At 41.9% G+C, this 20,130-nt stretch overlaps 1 protein-coding gene across 1 annotated transcript; it reads left to right on the forward strand.

Moving 5' to 3' along the window:
- The first annotated feature begins 445 nt into the window (after positions 1-445).
- LOC125416304 (major urinary protein 4-like) lies at positions 446-4,235 on the forward strand. Its single transcript, XM_085685905.2, has 6 exons — positions 446-884; positions 1,197-1,333; positions 2,264-2,337; positions 3,447-3,557; positions 3,915-4,016; positions 4,180-4,235. The coding sequence occupies exons 1-6, from the start codon at positions 780-782 to the stop codon at positions 4,215-4,217; spliced, it is 567 nt and encodes a 188-aa protein (XP_085542031.2). The 5' UTR covers positions 446-779; the 3' UTR covers positions 4,218-4,235.
- The last annotated feature ends 15,895 nt before the right edge of the window (positions 4,236-20,130 follow it).

Genomic DNA, 20,130 nt, shown 5'->3' on the forward strand with positions numbered 1-20,130 from the left:
CTTGACTACTAACTTAGCAGTCAGACTCTGGTGTCAGTGTCCTCTGAACAAAGACTGAGCGGCCCTTGGGGGTGGTCAAGCTTAGCTTCAGAAAGACCTTTCCTGACAATCTTTAAAATTTTTTAAAACATTTATTGTTTTTAATGTGTGTGTGTGCTTGCATGAGTTTATACGTATCACATGTGGGCAGGAGGCCACAGAGGCCAAAAGAGGGTGTTGAAGTCAGTTGTGAGCTTCCATGTGGCACCAGACACCAGACATGCAGTAGCACACAGACACACATGCAAAACAAATATTCATAAACATAAAATAAAACATTTTCAAAAATGACTAATGCTACTTCCACATTCCACTTGAGTCTTAGAGCAAAGAGTCTCTACACACTCAGTCTCTCAGTTCAGCTCCATCCCTCCCCCATAGTTGGCTTTCTGATTCCAAGCCAGACTCAAAGTTCCATCTGGCAGCAGGTTGCAAATGGCAGCTCTCTATTTTTCTTGAGAATATGTTTTGAGAAATCTAAGGTTACTAAATCAATCCATAGGAGATGAGACTGCCAAGTTTGAAAAGGGCAGGAGCAATCCTTGGCCTCACATCAATAAAAGAGAAAATATCTCATAGGGGCTGAGGGAAGGTGGAGGAGATCCATAGTTTAAAAAAAAACAAAAACAACTCCACTGAACTCAGAAACTGTATAAGAACAAAGAAGCTGAGAAGTGAAGTGCAGCCACCATTGGGAAAGATTCAGTTCTGACAGAGAGACAATTTTATTTCCTACCAAAATGAAGCTGCTGCTGCTGCTGCTGCTGGGTTTGGAGCTGACTCTAGTCTGTGTCCACACAGAAGGACAAACGAGTGCCATCGGAAAGAACTTTAATCCAGAAAAGGCAGGTTCATGGGGAATAGTGACTTCTGACTCAGAAGGTGCTTCGGGGTCCTTTGAGGGGAGGGGCGCAGCTCCTCAATCTAGCAAACAAATGAGTAGCTTCAGACCGCAAAGTTAGACCATATCTAACAATGCTTGGGGTCCTTCATTCCCACTAGGAGACAGACACAGGATGTTAATTATTGTGCCAACTGATGTGAGATTTAATTCTGTGTGTGCTCATGTCCTGACCCATAGTCCAGAGTTCAAGTAGAAACATGTCCATGAGGTGTTCCTGCCCTTCCTCCCTTAACAATTTGCTTATCTTTTGCAGATTGAGGGAGAATGGTATTCTGTTGGCTTGGCCTCTGACAAAAGAGAAATAATAGAAGAACATGGTAGCATGAGAGTTTTTGTGGAGCACATCCATGTCTTCAAGAATTCGTCCTTAGCCTTTCAATACCATACTATGTAAGTGTGATGTTTTAGCTGAGAAAGAGAAAATGGAAGCCTCCCATGTCTCAAGCCTCTACACACACACACACACACACACACACACACACATACACACACACACATACACACACATATATGTATACATACATATACATATGTGTATATATATACACACACACACATACATATATACATACACTCACGGAGAAAAACATGCCCCTCACAGCTCGTACATGTATACACACATACACACACATAAATAGAATTATACCTTTCACAGTAAGTACACACACACACACACACACACACACATCACTGAGCCTGTGTCCAATACTAGAGTCTCCCATCTGACACTAAATCAAGGTTTCATAACCAGGGTTTTTTTCAAAAGTCAGAGACAAGAGTTGGTGATAGGAATAAATTCACTGGGAATGGAATAAGTAAAGGTCAGAGCCATTTCTAAAACCATACTTAATGAGACAGTATAGCACAGCTTTAAAGTATATGATAGTGAATTAAATTTTTCTTATTAGTTGTTAGCTAAGAGAATCCACCCCTTCAACTCGAATTTTCCTGCAGTAAAGGGAAGTAATAACTTCTCCTCTGCGGATTTGGGTAGGGACACATTGCGTAACATTTGCAACATTTGCAAAGCATGAATTGATGCAGACGTGGACATCTGGCTGACAACGGACCTGGTGCTGGGAAGTCGTCGGAGTTGTAACAGTGATGCAAAGTGATTGTCATTATTTTTTAAATACTGGGCAAATATGTGATTACTAAAGCATCAAATATAAGTAAAATAGCATAATGAAGGTCTTTTGTTAATTTTACAATAATAGTCAAAAGTTAAGTGGAATCAGAAGCTGGAGATACAGCTAGAGCAGAGACTGAGGAAGCCTGCTATAACAATTTCCTTCAGCACCAACTTGCTCTGTTTTACAGTATAAATGGAGAGTGCACCGAGCTGTATTTAGTTTGTGACAAAACAGAAAAGGATGGTGAATATTATGTCAAATGTAAGTATATAAAAAAATCTATATATCTGTTCATAAGGAATTTAGTAAACCCTAGTATCTTATTCATGTGTGTGTGTGTGTGTGTGTGTGTGTGTATGTGTGCGTGCACGTGTGTGCCTATGTGTGTATATGTGCGTGTGTGTGTGTGTGTGTGTGTGTGTGTGTGTGTGTGTGTGAGAGAGAGAGAGAGAGAGAGAGAGAGAGAGAGATGCACATGGCTAGGCAAACTTTCTATTACTAAACCACACCCGCAACCCTCTTCAGAATCCCAGTTGCTTCCTGATCATTGTTTATTTAGCTAATGTAATAGGGGCCAGCTTGCATCCCGGCTACAGGTAGATGGAACAAGTATGGTAAGATGGCTCTTTGTCTCCTGTCATCTCATTCTGCCCCAAGGGTTGCCACCAGTGCGCATTACTCAGAATGTGACAGCAGGTATGAAATACAGAGACATGTCACTAGAAGCTGCTGAGAGAGGTAGACAGGCCTCAGAGAGGGCAAAGGAGGCTGAGTTGCTGTTGTTACTAACTGTTCAGAAGAGGTCCATCTACCGGCATCCCTTCTCCTAAAGTTACTTCATGTAGTCAGAGACTGTCATTCATTTCCAGGCGCTCAGACCCGAATAATCACACAGAAACCATATTAATTACAACATGGTCCAGCCAATAACTCAGGCGTATTTTTAGCAAGCTCTTCCATCTTGAATCAACCCATTTTTATTTATCTGTGTATTGCCACAAGGCTGTGTCTTACTGGGTAAGGTTCTAGCTGGCATCTGTCTCCCTTAGCAGCTACAGGGCATCTCCTTGACTCTGCCTACTCTCTCTCTATCTCTGTTCTGATTTCCAGCCTGGCTTTACTCTGCTAAGTCATTGGTCCAAACAGCTTTATTCATCAATAATATAAGGAATCAATAACATATTCAGAAGGACATCCCATATCAACTTCATGAAGTCCGAAGAGCAACAGATAGAAAGCTTCAGACATTTCCCATCATCCCTTTTAGAATGTGCATTTTAACTTTTTTATATGTGGGGTGGAACAAGTGAAAGGTTTTCATTATTTCCTGTGGAACAAAGGACTTCTGTGCTGTTCCATTTCTTCCACAGATGATGGAGACAATATCTTTAAGGTACTTGCTGCAGACTATGATGATTATATTATACTTCATCTCAGAAATATCAACAACGGGGAAACGTTCAAGCTGATGGAGCTCTATGGTAGAGTATTTTCACACAGACACTGATCTTGGGGTTTGAAAGGAAGAGAAGAAATAAACCCTAACTCTAACATGATCTTTCCAGCCTGACCCTGAACTGCCTTTTTCTTATATCCTGAAGAGAGATGCTTACCTCTGTCAGCCCTTAGGCTCAGTGGTGGAAGGACTCTGAAATCTCTCAGTGTGCTGGAAAGATATTCTATGAATGTCAAATTCAGGACAGGTCACATCCATGACTGTCAGCCATGCTGTCCATCTTTTTCTCATCCTTCTGGAGGAGCCCTGCCCCATCCTTCAGCTCAGTGAATGTGGTCACCACATGAAATGCAATCACTACTGTCACTGTTATTTTTCACAGGCCGGAAACCAGAGTTGAGTTCAAACATCAAGGAAAAGTTTGTGGATCTATGCAAGAAGCATGGAATTGTTGAGGAAAATATATTGGACCTAACTGGGGTTGGTAAGTCAAGACTCATTTATTTTTCTCTTCCTGAATTTTATATCATGATAAACCTAAGGGACTGCCAACCAGATATGTGTTGCAGCTGAAGAAGCATCTAGTTTCTCTTGGGGAAATAAAGTGGTACCTGATACATGAATGTGTTCTTGTTCCCACCCTGCAGATCGCTGTATCCAGGCCCGAGATGGAGGGGAGTCTTGAGCCTCCAGGTGGGTAATTTTCAGGTGAGAGTGAAGACAGGGTAGGCAGGAATGAGGACCTTCCAAAAGCATTAGTACTGTGCCCTAAAATAACAATAAAAATAATTTAATAAGGAACCTTTGAGGAGAGCTTAAAATTTGGCTTCAAAATACCTGGGTCTGTGATTTAGTCTTACCATGACTTTAAATAAGTGACCCAATCAATCAAACAAGAAAACGAGGATGCATACTTTATATATGCATACTTTATATATGCATACTTTATATATACATACTTTATATATACATACTTTATATATACATACTTTATATATACATACTTTGTACAGTTGTGTGAAAATGGCTCAGCAATGTCATTTGAGTATAGATGCTCATCAGTGTGTGTGCTCTACTTCCCTCCCATTCCTTATAATAACATCTCCTTTGAACCCTGTATAGCCTTGACTTCTTACCTGGGGATGGACCTGCCAAATCTGCACTTCTCTTCCAATCTGGAGAGCACGCTGAGTTCCCTCATCTGTCCTCTTTCCTATTTAGTCCAAGATGCCACTCTGATAACGTGTGAAAGTCTTTGAAAAGTAACCAAGGCTTTTATCATTATTTTTCACTTTACTGAAAATTCTTCAGAATTTTATGATGAATCATTTCTCTGTTCCACCAGCCAGCTCCCAAATAATAACACAGAGACTTGTTATTAATGATGGAAGTTTGACCTATAGCCTGGGCATGTTTCTAACTAGCTCTTATAACTTAAATTAACCCATTTATATCAATCTACATCCATGCAGTTTCACCTCTCTTCCATCTTGCACCTCCTGGTGACTCCATTCCTTCTTCTTCCCAGAGTTCAGAGTTCTCTCTCTCTCTCTCTCTCTCTCTCTGCCTGGAAGTTCCACCTAAAGCTCTTGACTTGTGATTGGGCATTTATCTCTTTATTAAGCCAATCACAGTGACACATCTTCACATACTGTACAAATATCCCACAAAAGAGTTTCTTATATCAAAGATAGTGGAAATAAGCCTCATATCTTTCATTACTTCCTTTTATTTTTCATATGTCACCAATAAGGAAAAAGTCATTTATTCTATGCCTTTCAGCCTTGTATTCTGGTAAGGAACATCAGTTAGACGGCAGGGAAAGGTCTGTTTCTTCATCATTTGCTCTATATAATAGAATGGCTCTATGTCCTGAAGTCACCCCAAACAATGCTTAATGAGTTTCTGTATTCTTTCTTCCTGGCTTACTCAGTGTTGAATGGGGACTCCTCACCTGGACTCCAGCATCATCCCTTCCTGTCCACACACCACCCTGTGACAAATTCTGCGATCTGATTCCCATTGCTGTCCCCCAGAAAGTGTAATCTCTGCATCTCCAGAATCTTCCCTGATTACCTAGGACAACTCATCTAGAGTCAAAGGTTTTCCTTTAAGTTTCTCTTTGTCATGCCCATGACAACTCCATGAATGTTTCCCTTTCCCTGTTCAATAAATGAATACACTTGCAGTTTCATATATGTCTCTGTGTCCAAGAAAATGTAGGACTGACAGTGAGTGAGTGAGGGGCTTGCTGGGTCCTATACTCAAGATTCTTCCTCATGTCCCAGAATCTAGCCTCGGTTTCAGGATTTTACCTCCTCTTCAACAATCCCAAGCCCCAGTGCTGCCTGTTCTTTGGTTCGCCCATTTTAGTGACCTTTTAAGGGGAATAGGAACACAGACTTGCCGAACACTTCCTCCATCCATAGCATCTCTTTTTTCAACAGAGCATGCTTCTGAGGCTATACCTGCTCAGCATTGTTCAAGACATGCTCTGTGGAAAAGAGAATGGTTTGGTCACTAAAGGCACAAAGACTAAAGAGAAAAGGTCATTTACCTAACCCCATAGCATGCTCTGACCCCTGATCAAGTGATTAAATAATATTTAAGCTCATGACTCCTGATTCAAGTTCTTGTTGTACTTTGCTAAAATAAAACATATTATAATAATGCAGATTTTTGTATTGAGAAAGTCAACCAATTATGTTGGAACCCCCTCTCACTCCTTTCATCCCACACCATGATGGACTCTACTGTTTCCTAGGTTGGCCTGAAATTCCTGGGTCCAAGTCATTCTCTGGCCACAGCATCCTAAGTGTCTGCAACTACATCCATATACTGCCAGGTGAAGAGTCCAGGCATAAGAAAATAAAAATGTAGAAATAAAGAAATATAAAGTTATAAGTCTAGGAGAATGAGAACAGACTATCAGCAGCTTTCTCAGCAGATCAAGGATCATTCATTCACAGTGAGCTATTTTCTCAGATGCTTGGGATGCGTAGATCATTTTACAACTGGCTGTTTTATTTACAAGGCCAGAGTGTCTCTCTACAAATTAAGAGCAGTGTCCTGACCATCCTTGATAAATGGCAGATGTAAACTGAGTTAACCTTTAGGAGACAGAGATATGTGACCTCTGGGTTAGACATTGTCTCTGTTATGCGAAACTGGCGACACCAGAGGAGAGGCATAAGACCCCAGTTTATACCCGGAGGTACCAGGAGACAGTGGATAAATACAAAGGTTTAATTAATGAGCTCTGATAATGGAGGTTATAAAGTATGGCAGTCAGTATCTGAAGATTTACCTGGAAATAGTGTGAAAGGCTTTTCTTCTAAGTTCTCAGCCCAAGAACCAGTTAATCCTAATTTATTAACCTTCTAGTGTTACAAGCAGCCCCTTTTCTGACGAACTGCTAAAGATATCTGTTTTCTCGCAATTAGTGACTTTCGTTGTAGTCTCCCCTAAAACCTATTTCATGATGGCTGCCTAATTACTCATTGACATTAGCACTCACTCCCTTCTTTAGGGTCTCTGCTGACCAACCCAAGGGTCAGGGCAAGGTTGTAAAAATTCTTTTGTTCAGAGATAATGCCTGGTGCCCCTACTATAAAAAATAAGTTCAAAAACCGGCCTTTTGCCACAGCCTAACAAACACCATCTCTGGCTGTGGTCTCAGCTAGTTGATAAGCTTCTGTGTCCCACGGTGTTTTATTTTTATTTTTATTTTTAAGTTTGCTTCTGGTTATCCTAGGATCTGGTTTCTGGAATAAAGTTTGCTTCTGGTTTATTAGATTTGGTGGTGTTCTCATCTTTGCGTGACCCCCCTGGACCCAACACCAGGTCCAACTTTTCATTTCTAATCTTGGCATTTAAGAGACAAAAAAAAAAAATCTGTACACAACCTAAAATGTCCTTGAGAATACTTAGAAAAATAAATAACAGCTTTAATCCAGTACTCTGTCAATCCCAGGAAAGCCTTTGTCTGCTCCCAGGCCTAGGTGGCAGCTCAAGTTCACCCTGAAGCTGCTGCTCCAACACCACTTTGTGGAAATGAGTCGTGAGATAGTAAAAATGTTCAAAGTCAAGGAGAAAATCATAACCCCAGACACAGAGCAATCCCTTTCTAAGGGATGAGGGTTTGTAGAGTAGGCAATTCTTCATGATCTGGGGTCTGACTACAGCTAATCAAGCATGCAGGATTGGGGGCAAATGTCACAAAGGCCTCAAGGATGACAGAGGAGGATGCACCCCGCAGAGGAACAAAGGCTGAGGCAGAGTGATTTTGCCAACAGCTCCTCACCTGTAACACCCGATTCTGTGTTACCCTCTCGGTACAGTTCATCTGCGACTGTACCATATGCGAGTCAGGCAAGGGCCTGGAGATTGAAAAAGCACACAAGAGACCTGGGTCATTTGAAAGGAGATCAGCCGAATGCTAGTTATTCAACTTTGTGGAAATCCTTATATATCTAGCTGCTGCACAAGGAGTTTCCCCCAGGCAGGTGGGAAATTGCCACACCAAAGATGGAGTAAACAATGCCCTACAGATAATCACTGGGGGGGGGGGTGGGCAGAGGGAGCACAGAAACAAACAGAATGTTTTAGCTGGCTGACCAGAAACTGTCCTCAAGATGAACCCCAGGAGCAGGGGTAGACCTGGGCCCTACACTCACCCTTACCTGGACGTACAAGAAGGAGACAAGTACCTGTGACTGCAGAAGCAGGCTCCACCCATATGAGAGATCAAAGCAGCTGCTGACACTGTGGGGCTGGCCTGGCTTTCAGATCTAAAAGCCTTCATTTCAGCAAGCTGGTCTGATGCTCATTGCTGGCCCACAATGTCTTGTTTGTCATAAGTAACCTCATAAAACAGCAACACCAGGCAAGATCATTTGCCGTCTACAAACATGCCTGTCCTCTGGCTACAATGAGTGACAGCTACTTCTCTACCAATTACAGAGTTAGCTTGATGACTGTCTTCACTTACAGATGGGATTCATTGGGCTCTCTAATCACTGAGCTGTCGTTGTTCTTCAATTGTACTGAACCTGCAGCCTCCTAAGACATTCCCACATCCTATAGCAGGTTCCTTGTTTCATTCTTTTTTAAAATATTGCCTTTTGTTGCTTGTGTGTGTATGTGCATGCATGTGTTTTAGGTGTATGTGCACAAGTGCATATACATGTGCATGTGTGTAGGTCTCAAGTGTCTCCCTCTATCACTCCCCACCTTGCTGTCTGATGTAGAATCAAGAGCATAAGCATAAGAATCATAATTTGTAGGAATGCGACTAGCCTGACTGGCCCTCCTGCCTCTGCTTTCCCAGTACTGGGATTACAGGTAGGAACCCCCATTTGTAGCTTCTTCTGTGGCTGCTGGGGATCCAAGCTCAGGTCCTCAGGCTTTTAGGGAAAATACCTTACTGACTAAGGGAGCTCCCCAAACCAGGTTCTTTCTGTGATGCCTCTGACTCCTCCTAGAACATCCTTCCCAACTTCAGTAAACCAATCTTACTTACTTACAAGTATGATCCTAGGGTTGTTTTAGTAAGTTGATACTAAAATTTTGAGATAAAACAAAGATTCCTCCATGACTTGGAAACACCAACCTAACTCATAAATGCAATGCTCAGTTTGATCATGTGCACTCAATAGATGACAAAAACAAGGAAGTCTTCAAACTTTAGTCTGAACCATCAGAACAAGAATGTTGCCATTTCTCTAAGTCTCTTGGGAGGATAGACTTACTGGAGAAGGAAAGGTTCCAGTCTTAAAACTGTATATTTAGTTAGGTCACTATAAAAAGGCTCCAGGGCAAGGAAGATGACTCAGTTGATAAAGAGCTTGCTATGTAAGTGTGAGGATCTGAGTTTGATTCCCAGACCCACATAAAAGAGTGGAGCTTGGTGAAGTACAGTGGCACATGCTTACAACCGGGAGGTGAAGACACGCAGCTCCGGAGGGCTCTGCTGGATGGCCTGCCTACACAGCCTCTAGCTCAGCCAGTTTGGGCTCCAGCCAAACAACAGACTTGGTCTCCAAATACAGTGGACAGCCTCTGGCAAACAAGACTCAAGGTTGACCTCTGACCTCCACACACACATGCAAACCTGCACCAATATACACATACATATGTGAACACCCACAGACATGTGTACACACACACAAAGAGGCCAAATCATAATCCAATATGGCTCAGTAAAGATGGAATTAATTTCTTTCTCTATGTATTCATTCAGGAACCTGGTTCTTTCTCTATATTATCCCCATGGGACATGTCCTCATGTCCTCATCCACATGGTACAAGAGGAGACAGTGGGTGACCTTGTCTTCTGTTTACTCTACTCTGGCTCTGGATCCAGGAACTTCTGCCTCTTATCCTCCAAGGCCAATCCCCGTTTCCTGTTTCTTCAGATTTAGAGCAATGACCCTGGGGATTAGCGTCAGAGCTTCATCAAAGGCCAGGCATGAGTTTCTGTTGGCAATACAAATTCTTCACAAACATAAAGGATAGTTTCTGTGTTTGCCACTCAACCTCTCCACGTGTAGTTATCCAATCAGAGTTTTAAGACTAGAAACTCTTGGAATTTTCTAGATTGACTTCTAGGACCTGCCTACTTCCTTCTGAAAGACTCCCGTGGGCGTCTTCCTTCGGGAGAGACCCCGTACCCAAAGATCAGTCGAAAACACGCAGCCGGATGCAACAGCAAGAGGTTTATTGGATGATACGCAGGTACCTGGGGCGACAAGTCGTTCGGAGGACTTGCGCGCCTGCAGGTTGGGGGTGAGGGGTTCTTATAGGAGAGCAAAAAGCGAGGTTTACAGAAGCAAGATGCAGGGTGGTAAATTTTTAACCTAAATAACAATGAGGGGACTACTCAGCGGTTTACTGTTTCTCTTATCCTGCCCCCCCTTTCCTGGCTGGCGACTAGATGTCTGATTGCACAGTCCCTGACTCGTGAGAGCCCCGCTTTATACGTGACTCAGGCCTCGCAATCCTCTCTTTCTTTGTTCCTATGGCCAGTCCATAAATCCCTGTCTTGCAGCCAGATAAGGCTGTCCTTGCTCTAATCTCAGGTGTCTTTGCTTTAGCATTCCGGAGGCCCTGAATTCCGGAGGTCTTTATTGAAGCTTGTTATCTGCTCAGCATTCCGGAGGCCCTGAACTCCGGAGGTCTTTAATGAAGCTTGTTATCTGCAAAGCTTTGCAAAACGTTATAACTGTGGTTAAAACGAGTTGGGGTCCTTCACTTCCTGTCTCTTAAATTGATGGTGGCCATCTTGAAGTCATCTAAAATAACAGACTTGAGTGGAGTAGCTCTTTAACCCTTCCCCAGCAGTCCCAAAGCTCTCAGTAGCTGTCTTATCACTTCACAGACATCATGTATACTGCTTCAATTCAGGATGCAGAAGCAGGGACTTTCAATCAGGTTGGAGTGAGGCTTCAGGCAAGGAAGGCCTGACTTAGTAAGACTCACTTCCTGGGAGGTGAATCCTCCACATTCTATAAGGCTGATTAGGTGATTAAAACTTCAGTGATTGTAGAGTCAAATGCTGTAGGTCCAGAGCTAAATTGTCTTGGCTATCATCAATTCCTGAAATCCTTCATTCCCTACATTTGCATGTGACCCTAATATCCTCGTGACTTTTAGGTAAAATAAGGTCCTCAATTTGATGTGATCCATCTACCTGATGTTCCCACCAAAACGTTTTTAAAGTATCTTGATCTATGATTTTCTTTGTTATGTTACTATGGAAATGCATAAAACTGTTGTCATACTGGAATATGCTATTTGGGGTAGTCTAAAATTGTGTTCCTAGGCAACTATTACAAAGAAAACATTTAATTGGGATGGCTCACTTAGAGTTTCAGAGGTTCGGTCAATTTTCATGACAGGAGCATAGCAGCGTGCTGGCAGATGTAGTGTTGGATTTGAGATGCTACATCCTGTAGGCAACAGAAAGCCAATTGACAGTCACATTGAGGAAAATTTGAGCAAAGGAAGCCTTAAACACCCTCCCCCACAGTGACACACTTCCTCCAACAAGGCCACACTTCCTAATAGTGCCACTCCCTTTGGGAACCATTTTCTTTCAAACCACTACAACTGTGTTAACTAAAGTACTCTCTGGATCTAGCAATTTATTTATTATTGTTCATTTAGGGAGCTGTTATGTATACTACAGATCTCCTCAGGCATCTTCTACACATTGCCCTGAGTAGACTTGTCCAGCTTCTGTGTAAAATTTTTGTAGACAACTCAATTTCTTTTAATTGTTTTTGTCATTAAAAAGGAAATTTGTTTAATTTTATTTTATATGTATAAGTGCTTGCTTGCCTGTGTGTATGTGTACCATGTATCTTCATGGTACCTGCAGAGGCCAGAAGGGGGCACTAGATTCCTTGAAACTGAAGCTATGGATAATTTGAACCACCCTGTGTGTAGATAGACCTTTCTGTGTCTTGGCAGCTGCTCCCAAATAACCATTGAGAGACTAATTATTAATTATAAATGCTTGGCCAATAGCTCAGGCTGGTCACTAGCTAACTCTTACATTGCTTGGTCAATAGCTCAGGCTGGTTACTAGCTAACTCTTACATTTTAAATTAACCCATATTTCTTTGCTCCCCTCTGTCACATAGTAGTACCTTCTTTCAACACAGTACATTCATCTTGCTTCTCTTTGTGTCTGTTCTTGACTCCACAGACTCCACCCTACTTTTCCCAGCATTCTCTCTACCCTGAAAATTCTGCCTAGCCATCAACCAATCAACTTTTTATTAACACCGACAGCAGCACATCATCACAGAGTACAGAAGGATTATTCCACAGCACTGTGGGTGTTGAGAACCAAACCTGGGTCCTCCACAAGAGCGGAAAATGCTCTTAAGCTTTCTCCAGTCCCTTATCTCTCCTTTAAGTCAAGTTTACCCACTATTTTCTAGAAAGTAATGTTTTTCCTTTTTCCCCTTCTTATAATGAAGAACAATTAAACTACACTGGTGACATTGCAGATCCATTCAAGTCTAGATAAAGACCATACTTTTAATATACATTGATGAAAGCAAATGAAAGACCTAATGATTCATTCTGTGGGATTCTTAGAAAGTCCTTGTCTCAGTGATAAGGAAATGTTCTTCCTACATTCAATGATGCTCTTGCCTCACTTAGTAAACATTAAAATCAAGATTTAACAAAATCAAGTTGTTTGTAAGTAATTAACTTCTCAGAGCAAGTTCAATAACACTGATAGACATATAAATGGGCCACCCACAGGTTCTGACAGTTAATTTAAAAAAAAATAAGCTGCCCATAGAGAAACAGGGAAATACAGTCTCCAACGAGAGGAGAACAAAGCAGAAGAGACTGATGCTGTTCTCAGCATCAAAAGATTAAAATAGTGGCCACCTTCTTTAGGAAAGCTACCATGTGCTGGCTGGTGATTCTGAAGGGTGTCCACTAGGCAGAAGGAAAACAGGAGTCTATACAGAGCAAGGCAGACCTGGAAGCCACAGGTGCGTGCCCCACTTTTTTTTAAAACCTACATTCTTAAAAGACGTTGACTGTTTAAACAACACAACAATCGCATATTGTGTTGTTCTAAAATGTAGAGGGGAAATGTGTGATAAAAAGAGAATGAAAACTGCACGGTTTCGAGTTCTAATTCCAAGGGTGCTGATGTAACAACCCTTACAGATGGGCGACAAATAGTTAGGAATGTGCTCAGACCTGGAACCCTAGTCAGATGAGAAAATAAAGACTTCTAACTAACAAGCCAACAAGGAAGACAACAATAAATTAAAATAAAATTTTCATCCTGGTGGTGCGTGCCTGTAATCCCAGAATTTGGGAAACTGAGGCAGAAAGATAAAATACATTAAGGTCAGCCTGGGCTACCTGATGAGTTTGAGACAAGCCTAAACTATGCAATGAGTTCTAGGCAAATTGAGGCTATCTAGTGAGACCATCCCCTCTAAAAAACAAAGGAGACTGGGAGGAGGGGGGGAAGGGAAGTAGAGAGGAAATGAGACAAGTGAGACAGACTGAAAACAGGCAACATATGAAAGGTTTCTAACTGCTGCCCACGAGCCCTCCAGCCCCCGGCCAGCCCCCTAAGCTGCACTGAATGGCTCTTCAGAATGCCTTTGGCTATTGCTAGATGAAAGTCTCTACTAGGGAATATGAGCAAATATGATTTGTCAAAGTAAATTTCCTCCAGAAAGTCTTCTCCTTTCCACAAGTCCACCAATTTCCTTTCCTGAGTGTTCATGGATTTCCACACCTTTTCCAAAGTTCTGACTGGCTTGGAACTCACTATATAGACCAGACTGACCTTGAACTCACAAAGATGGCCTGGTTCTGCCTCCCCTGTGTGGCCAGGCATATGAGAGTCCTGAGAATAGCATAGTCTGTTGACCTCATTCATCATGAACGTGCTCTCTTCCTTTGTCACCTTTGTCCATAGTGTCCGTGACTGACACCTGACTACATCCGACAGAACCAGATCCACCAGTTTAGAGCTAAGCTTTGTTTCCAGCGTTTTAAGTTTTTGCTATGGAAGTTTTTTGCTGCTTCGTGTACATAAGTTTTCTGTATTTTCTCTTATTATCTTCATAGTTTTATCTATTACATTTAAATGTTTATTAACTTCCTTCATGTTACTATAAGAAAATGTCTGAGATAATTAATATATAAAGAAACAAGACTGTGGTGGCACACGCCTTTATTGCCAGCACTCAGGAGACAGAGGCAAGTGGATCTCTGTGAGTTCAAGGCCAATCTAGTCTACATAGTGAGTTACAGGCTAATCAAGAGAGAGAATTTGAGGTATTTGGACTCATAATTCTGAAGGCTCTGATCTAGCATCAGATGGCTCACTGCATTCAGTCTCTAACAAGGGTAGCACATCCTAATAGAAGCACATAGTAGAGGGATCTACCCTCCACATAAGAGGCCCTTCAGGGGCACCTCTCCCCCACCATGACCTAGGTTGTCCACGAGCCCCACATACTTCATAGTGCCACCTTAGGGACAGAGTCATTAGCACGTCAGCTTTTGAGGAGGAGTCCAGTTTTATGTGTCAGGTGAAGTAGGAGTCTGGTTCCCCAGCATCTTTTATTTTGCTCACTGACTGTTACTGCGACCTCTCTCATAGTCAGTCTAATGTCCTGGGAGATTCTGAGTATTTAGTATTTAGATGCTGTATATGTACCTTTGTTTTGCATTGTGACCCACAAGATCTAACCTCTCTCCTACCAGCTCTTTGGAGACGGGCACACGGATCTCCTCCTCCATATGTTCCCTCTAGCAGCTGTACACTGTGGCTTTGTTCCACACTCCCTTCCCTGGAGGAAACAAAACTGTCAGACTAGAGCCATGAATGTGCCTCAAATGAAACAGGCATTGGGTGATATGATTTGAGGAGCAATTTTATTTTAGTAGTCCTGATACTGTTCCCTTTAATACCACGAATCAACTTAGTCCAAGTAAAAGAAAGTCAGATTAATGTCAAATAGATCTCTAGAGTAAATATCAAGCCAGGGCATTCGCAGGTTATTTTAAGGACATTAAAACTCATAATCCCTGTTCCTGGCTTAGAAGCTTTTGTCCCTTTGATGTTGTTCTACCAAAACAGAATTTAGTTGACACTGTCCCTCCAAATGGTGCTAACTACTATTTCTTGAAAAACAGCACTTCAGAAACATTTTACCTGGGCTTCTCAAAGTTCTAACTAGTTTTGTTTGAGAGAACAATGGACAACTCCTGGTGAACCACTTGTTGAAGAAAGAACTGGTTTATCAGGCTGATCCACTGAGCATAACCCTGCTCCTCAGGCCATTGGGCATCAGAGTTCAAGGCTTATTATCACCCAGGATCCCCACATTCCAACATGATAGCAGAAGTCCCCTCTTATTCGTGGGGTCATTCCAGAAGCCGTAAGGAGCACCAAACTCTGGCTTTCCTCTAAGCACACATCTACAGTAAAGCTTAATTTAGAATTTGTATATTTTAAAGGATTAACAATAGCCAATATGGTAATTATGGCAGTATACTATAATAAAAGATATTCAGAACTTTCAAATTAACTGCAAATTAGATTTTCTATTTGGTATTTCCAGAGTGCAGCTAACCAAGGGCAACTGAAACTGAGGAAACCAAAACAATCCACATGGGGAGTATTGAAACTACGACAGGGGCTGGAGCGATGACTCCATGATTAAGAGCACTGGTTCTTGCAGGGGACCTGGGTTTGGTTCTCAGCACCTTCATCTATGAGCTCACAATGGTCTATAACTCCAGTTCTAGGGAATCTGCTGCTGTCTTCTGACTTCCGTGGGCACCTGCACACACATGGTGCACATAAACTTACACACACACACACACACACACACACAGAGAGAGAGAGAGAGAGAGAGACAGACAGACAGACAGACAGACAGACAGACAGACAGAGACAGAAAGAAAGACACAGAGAGAGAATAAAATCTTTTAAAAAGAAATCACCACAGACCTCCAGTTGGACATATTTGGGCATGCAGCTGTCTTTCCTTCTTCCTGAAGCCTTACCTAGGCTACACCATAACTGAGGTAACTTAAAGGAAAGACTTTATTCAGGCTGTTTCTAAAGGGTCAGAGTCCATGATAGTGGAGAAGGCATGGCCGAGGGCAGCAGGAGCAGGGAGGGAGCTGGCTGATCACAGTTCCATCTGCATATAGGAAGCAGAACCAACGAACATGGAGCAGGGGCCAGGCTGTAATCCTCGAAGTCCACCTCCAGTGACTGCATCTCCTGAAGGCTCCATAACCTCCCCAAATAGTACCAGCACTGGGGATGAAATATTCCAATACACACGCGGGGGACATTATTTATTGTTTGAACCATCACAGCTGCTGCTTGGTCAGTCTCTCGGATGAATATAGAAAACATGAGTTAAGACCAACTCCAGTTAACTAACATGTGTCCTCAGCAGAATTAAACCAGCCTGTCCTAGTCATATCAGTTATGCCCAAGAGTTCCAGCAGAACACATTTCATAAGCCAACAATGTCTGGCTTAGAAATTTACAAGTGTAAACTGTCAGCTCTTGAATTAATTCAAACCCTAATCTAGGGTTAACGGGAGCCACTCATTCTTAACAAGACTGGTGATGAACTAAGATGAACCTGAGAGACTTCAGGTTTTTAATAAAAATTTCCACCTCCTCCCCGCTTCCCTTTTCCATTCCCCTCCCCACCTCCCCCTCCTTCTCTAGTCCTAAGAGCACTCAGAATTCCTTGCACCGTGGGAAGTCCAAGGTCCTCCCTCCTCCATCCAGGTCTATAAAGGTGAGCATCCAAACAAACCAGGCTCCCACAAAGCCAGTCCATGCAGTAGAATCAAAACCCAGTGCCATTGTCCTTGGCTTCTCAGTCAGCCTTCATTGCCAGTCACATTCAGAGGGTCTAGTTTGATTACATGCTCCATCAGTCCCAGTCCAGCTGGCCTTGGTGAGCTCCCATTAGATCAGTCCCACCGTCTCAGTGGGTGGACTGCACCCCTCGTGGTCCTGACTTCCTTGCTCATGTTCTCCCTCCTTCTGCTCCTCATTTGGACCTTGGGAGCTCAGTCCAGTGCTCCAATGTGGGTCTCTGTCTCTATCTCCATCCATCGCCAGTGAAGGTTCTATGGTGACATGGAAGATATTCATCAGTGTGGCTATGGGACAAGCCCATTTCAGGCACCCTCTCCTCTGCTGCCCAAGGAACAATCTGGGGACCTCTCCTTGGACCTGGGAATCCCTCTAGAGTCAAGTCTCTTGCAAACCCTAAAATGGCTCCCTTAATTAAGATATTTACTTCCCTGCTCCCGTATCTGCCCTTCCTCCATCCAACCCATCCCATTCCCCCAAGCTCTCCCCAATCCTCCCCTTCTCCCTTCTCTCTAATCATCTCCCCTTACATCCACCCCACCCCCACCCCCATGCACCCAACTTTTGCCTGGCAATCTTGTCTACTTCCAATATTCAGGAGGATAACTATATGATTTTCTTTGGGTTCACCTTCTTATTTAGCTTTTCTAGGATCCCGAATTATAGGCTCAATGTCCTTTAATTATGGCTAGAATCCACTTATGAGTGAGTACATACCATATTCCTCTTTTTGGGTCTGGGTTACCTCACTCAGTAAAGCGTTTTCTATTTCCATCCATTTGCATGTAAAATTCAAGATGTCATTGTTTTTTTACCGCTGAGTAAAACTCTGATGTGTATATGTTTCACACCTTCTTTAACCATTCTTCTATTGAGGGGCACTTAGGTTGTTTCCATGTTCTGGCTATTACAAATAGTGCAGCTATGAACATAGTTGAACAATGCTTTTGTAGTATGATAGGGCATCTCTTGTGTATATTCCTGATGATGCAGTGCGATCGGTAATTAAAAGTCCACCAGACTAGCTTACAAGAGATACAGCTTTAATAAAACAGAAGGAAAAACTTACACCAGAATCCCAACCATCTGGAACACTGGGTCCAGGCCAGAGAGGGGGGGGGTGGGGGTAGGGTGCACCAGCCAGGTTTATAGGTAAACTTTTGCCTTAGGGCAACATGCCCCATGGACAGAATGTGATTGGCTGAACTCCCCTATCATCTCCCCCTTTTTTCTAAAATAAGACAGAACAAAACCAAATACAACTATATACAATAGAAACAAATAATAAATATAAAGTTACAAACAACAAACAATATTAAGCAAGAAACATATAGCAAAAGTTTTACTAAACATTCTATTTCAAGGAGTCTAAATAATGTAGAGGGTAACTACAACTATCTAATCTTCAACTCCATCAAAGATCTGAGAAGGGAAATAATTTTACTCAAGCAGCCTGGAAGTACAAGCGGGAAACTTCCAAAATGTGCAACAAATGGAAGAGACAACTGAATACCTGGGCAATCACCCAAAGTCTCATTTGCAATGTTGAGTCAACCAACTTTGGCTAAGGCCTGATGTAACTGACATGCCATTTCAAAGGCAAGAAACCTTTTAGGACTCTCTCACCCTGTCTTGGCAAGATAAGACAATCCTGCTTTTATTCATTTACGGATATTCTGTAATTCTGTCAGTGGTTAAGTATGGGCCTTTTCTTTGCCCAAAGGCCAGTTCTGTCAGGAAGAAGACAAGCTCCAAGTGGAGTGCCTTTGGTGCTCAACGGTCTCTCGGGAGTAGAGTGGTGATGCCAGGAGCGATTATGTCTCACTACTATAGAACTATGAGTTAGATTAAAGGCCATTTTCTACAGCTCATTGAAGAGGTTGAAGATTATATTATCTATACTAAATATGATCTCTATGCACCTAAATAACCTGATTAGCCTAAATATAAATATAACAAACATATGACTATTGATTTCTATCTATCTAACTTGAAGACTAAGAAAATGAACAGCTGTGCAATGAGTGAGGACAATGACCTCTAAATGTAAACAATGTATATCATTACATAAATATCTTAATCAGAGGTAGAAATGTAAATATATGTATATATATCAATACAAATAGAGGTAGAAGCATACTCACATACAATATATAGAGGTAGAAGCATACTCACATACAATATTCAATATATCATTGTACAAGAATCAACACCAATACAATTTTCTAAAAACAATAACTCACAAATACCAATATATTATTATACCATCACCAATCAATCCCCCCTTTTTTATGATAAACACCCCTGAGCTTATAAAATACCTCCCCCATTCCCTCATCCCTATATCAATTATAACCAACCCCTAAATAATGTCCCTAAACCTGAGGGTAAATTCTACTGGGAGAGGGGACGTCATCCTCTAAAATTGCTTCCAGTTGTCATGGGGGCAATGTTTCTCTTAGGGGGTCCTGTGAAAATAATTGATGGTAAAATTCCCATATAAACATTTGGTGTAAGAGAGTTGTAAATAGTCTCTGAGTAGTTTGAGGAGGTCTGGCCAGAGTGTCGTCAAATTTTGTGCATCATTCGGAACTGTCTTGTGTAGCTGGTACCAAAAAACAGGTCTAAAAGTAGCACTATCAACATTATGATGTCATAGTAACCAGGTGGAGTTGATGTTGTTGGGCCCCATCTTCATCCTAGAAGCTTTAAATATTACTGCAGGAAAATTTATTGTTTGTTATGGGAAAGTTAAACATTATCTATGAAGACATATACAGACATATATATAATAAAGACAGAAACAGATGTGGGGAAAGGCAAAGAAAATTTATCAATTGTAATTATTCTGTCCCATATCTTGGCTCTTGACATAAGACAGAAACTCTGGGATATCTCTTATCAACAGGCTTGGAAATGAAGAGGGACTGAGCCACAGTCCAACTCCAAAACCAGCTCTACATATTTATAAATAAATGCAGATTAGTACATATTAAAAAAAAGTAATACTTACCTAAACTATTTGGTTTCATTGTTGATCCTCTTTGGGTCGTAGATGGTTTCTTTCCATCATTATTCAAATATCCAGGGTCCCTTGAATTCTTTGAAAATGAGTGTCTTCCTGTGGAGACAAGAAGAGAACCCTACCCCCAACCTATATATTTTTCTTACCTTTGGTGTGATTAGT

This window comes from Myodes glareolus, chromosome 3, assembly GCF_982192425.1.
Source record: "Myodes glareolus chromosome 3, mMyoGla1.1, whole genome shotgun sequence".
NCBI classification, from domain to species: Eukaryota; Metazoa; Chordata; class Mammalia; order Rodentia; family Cricetidae; genus Myodes; species Myodes glareolus.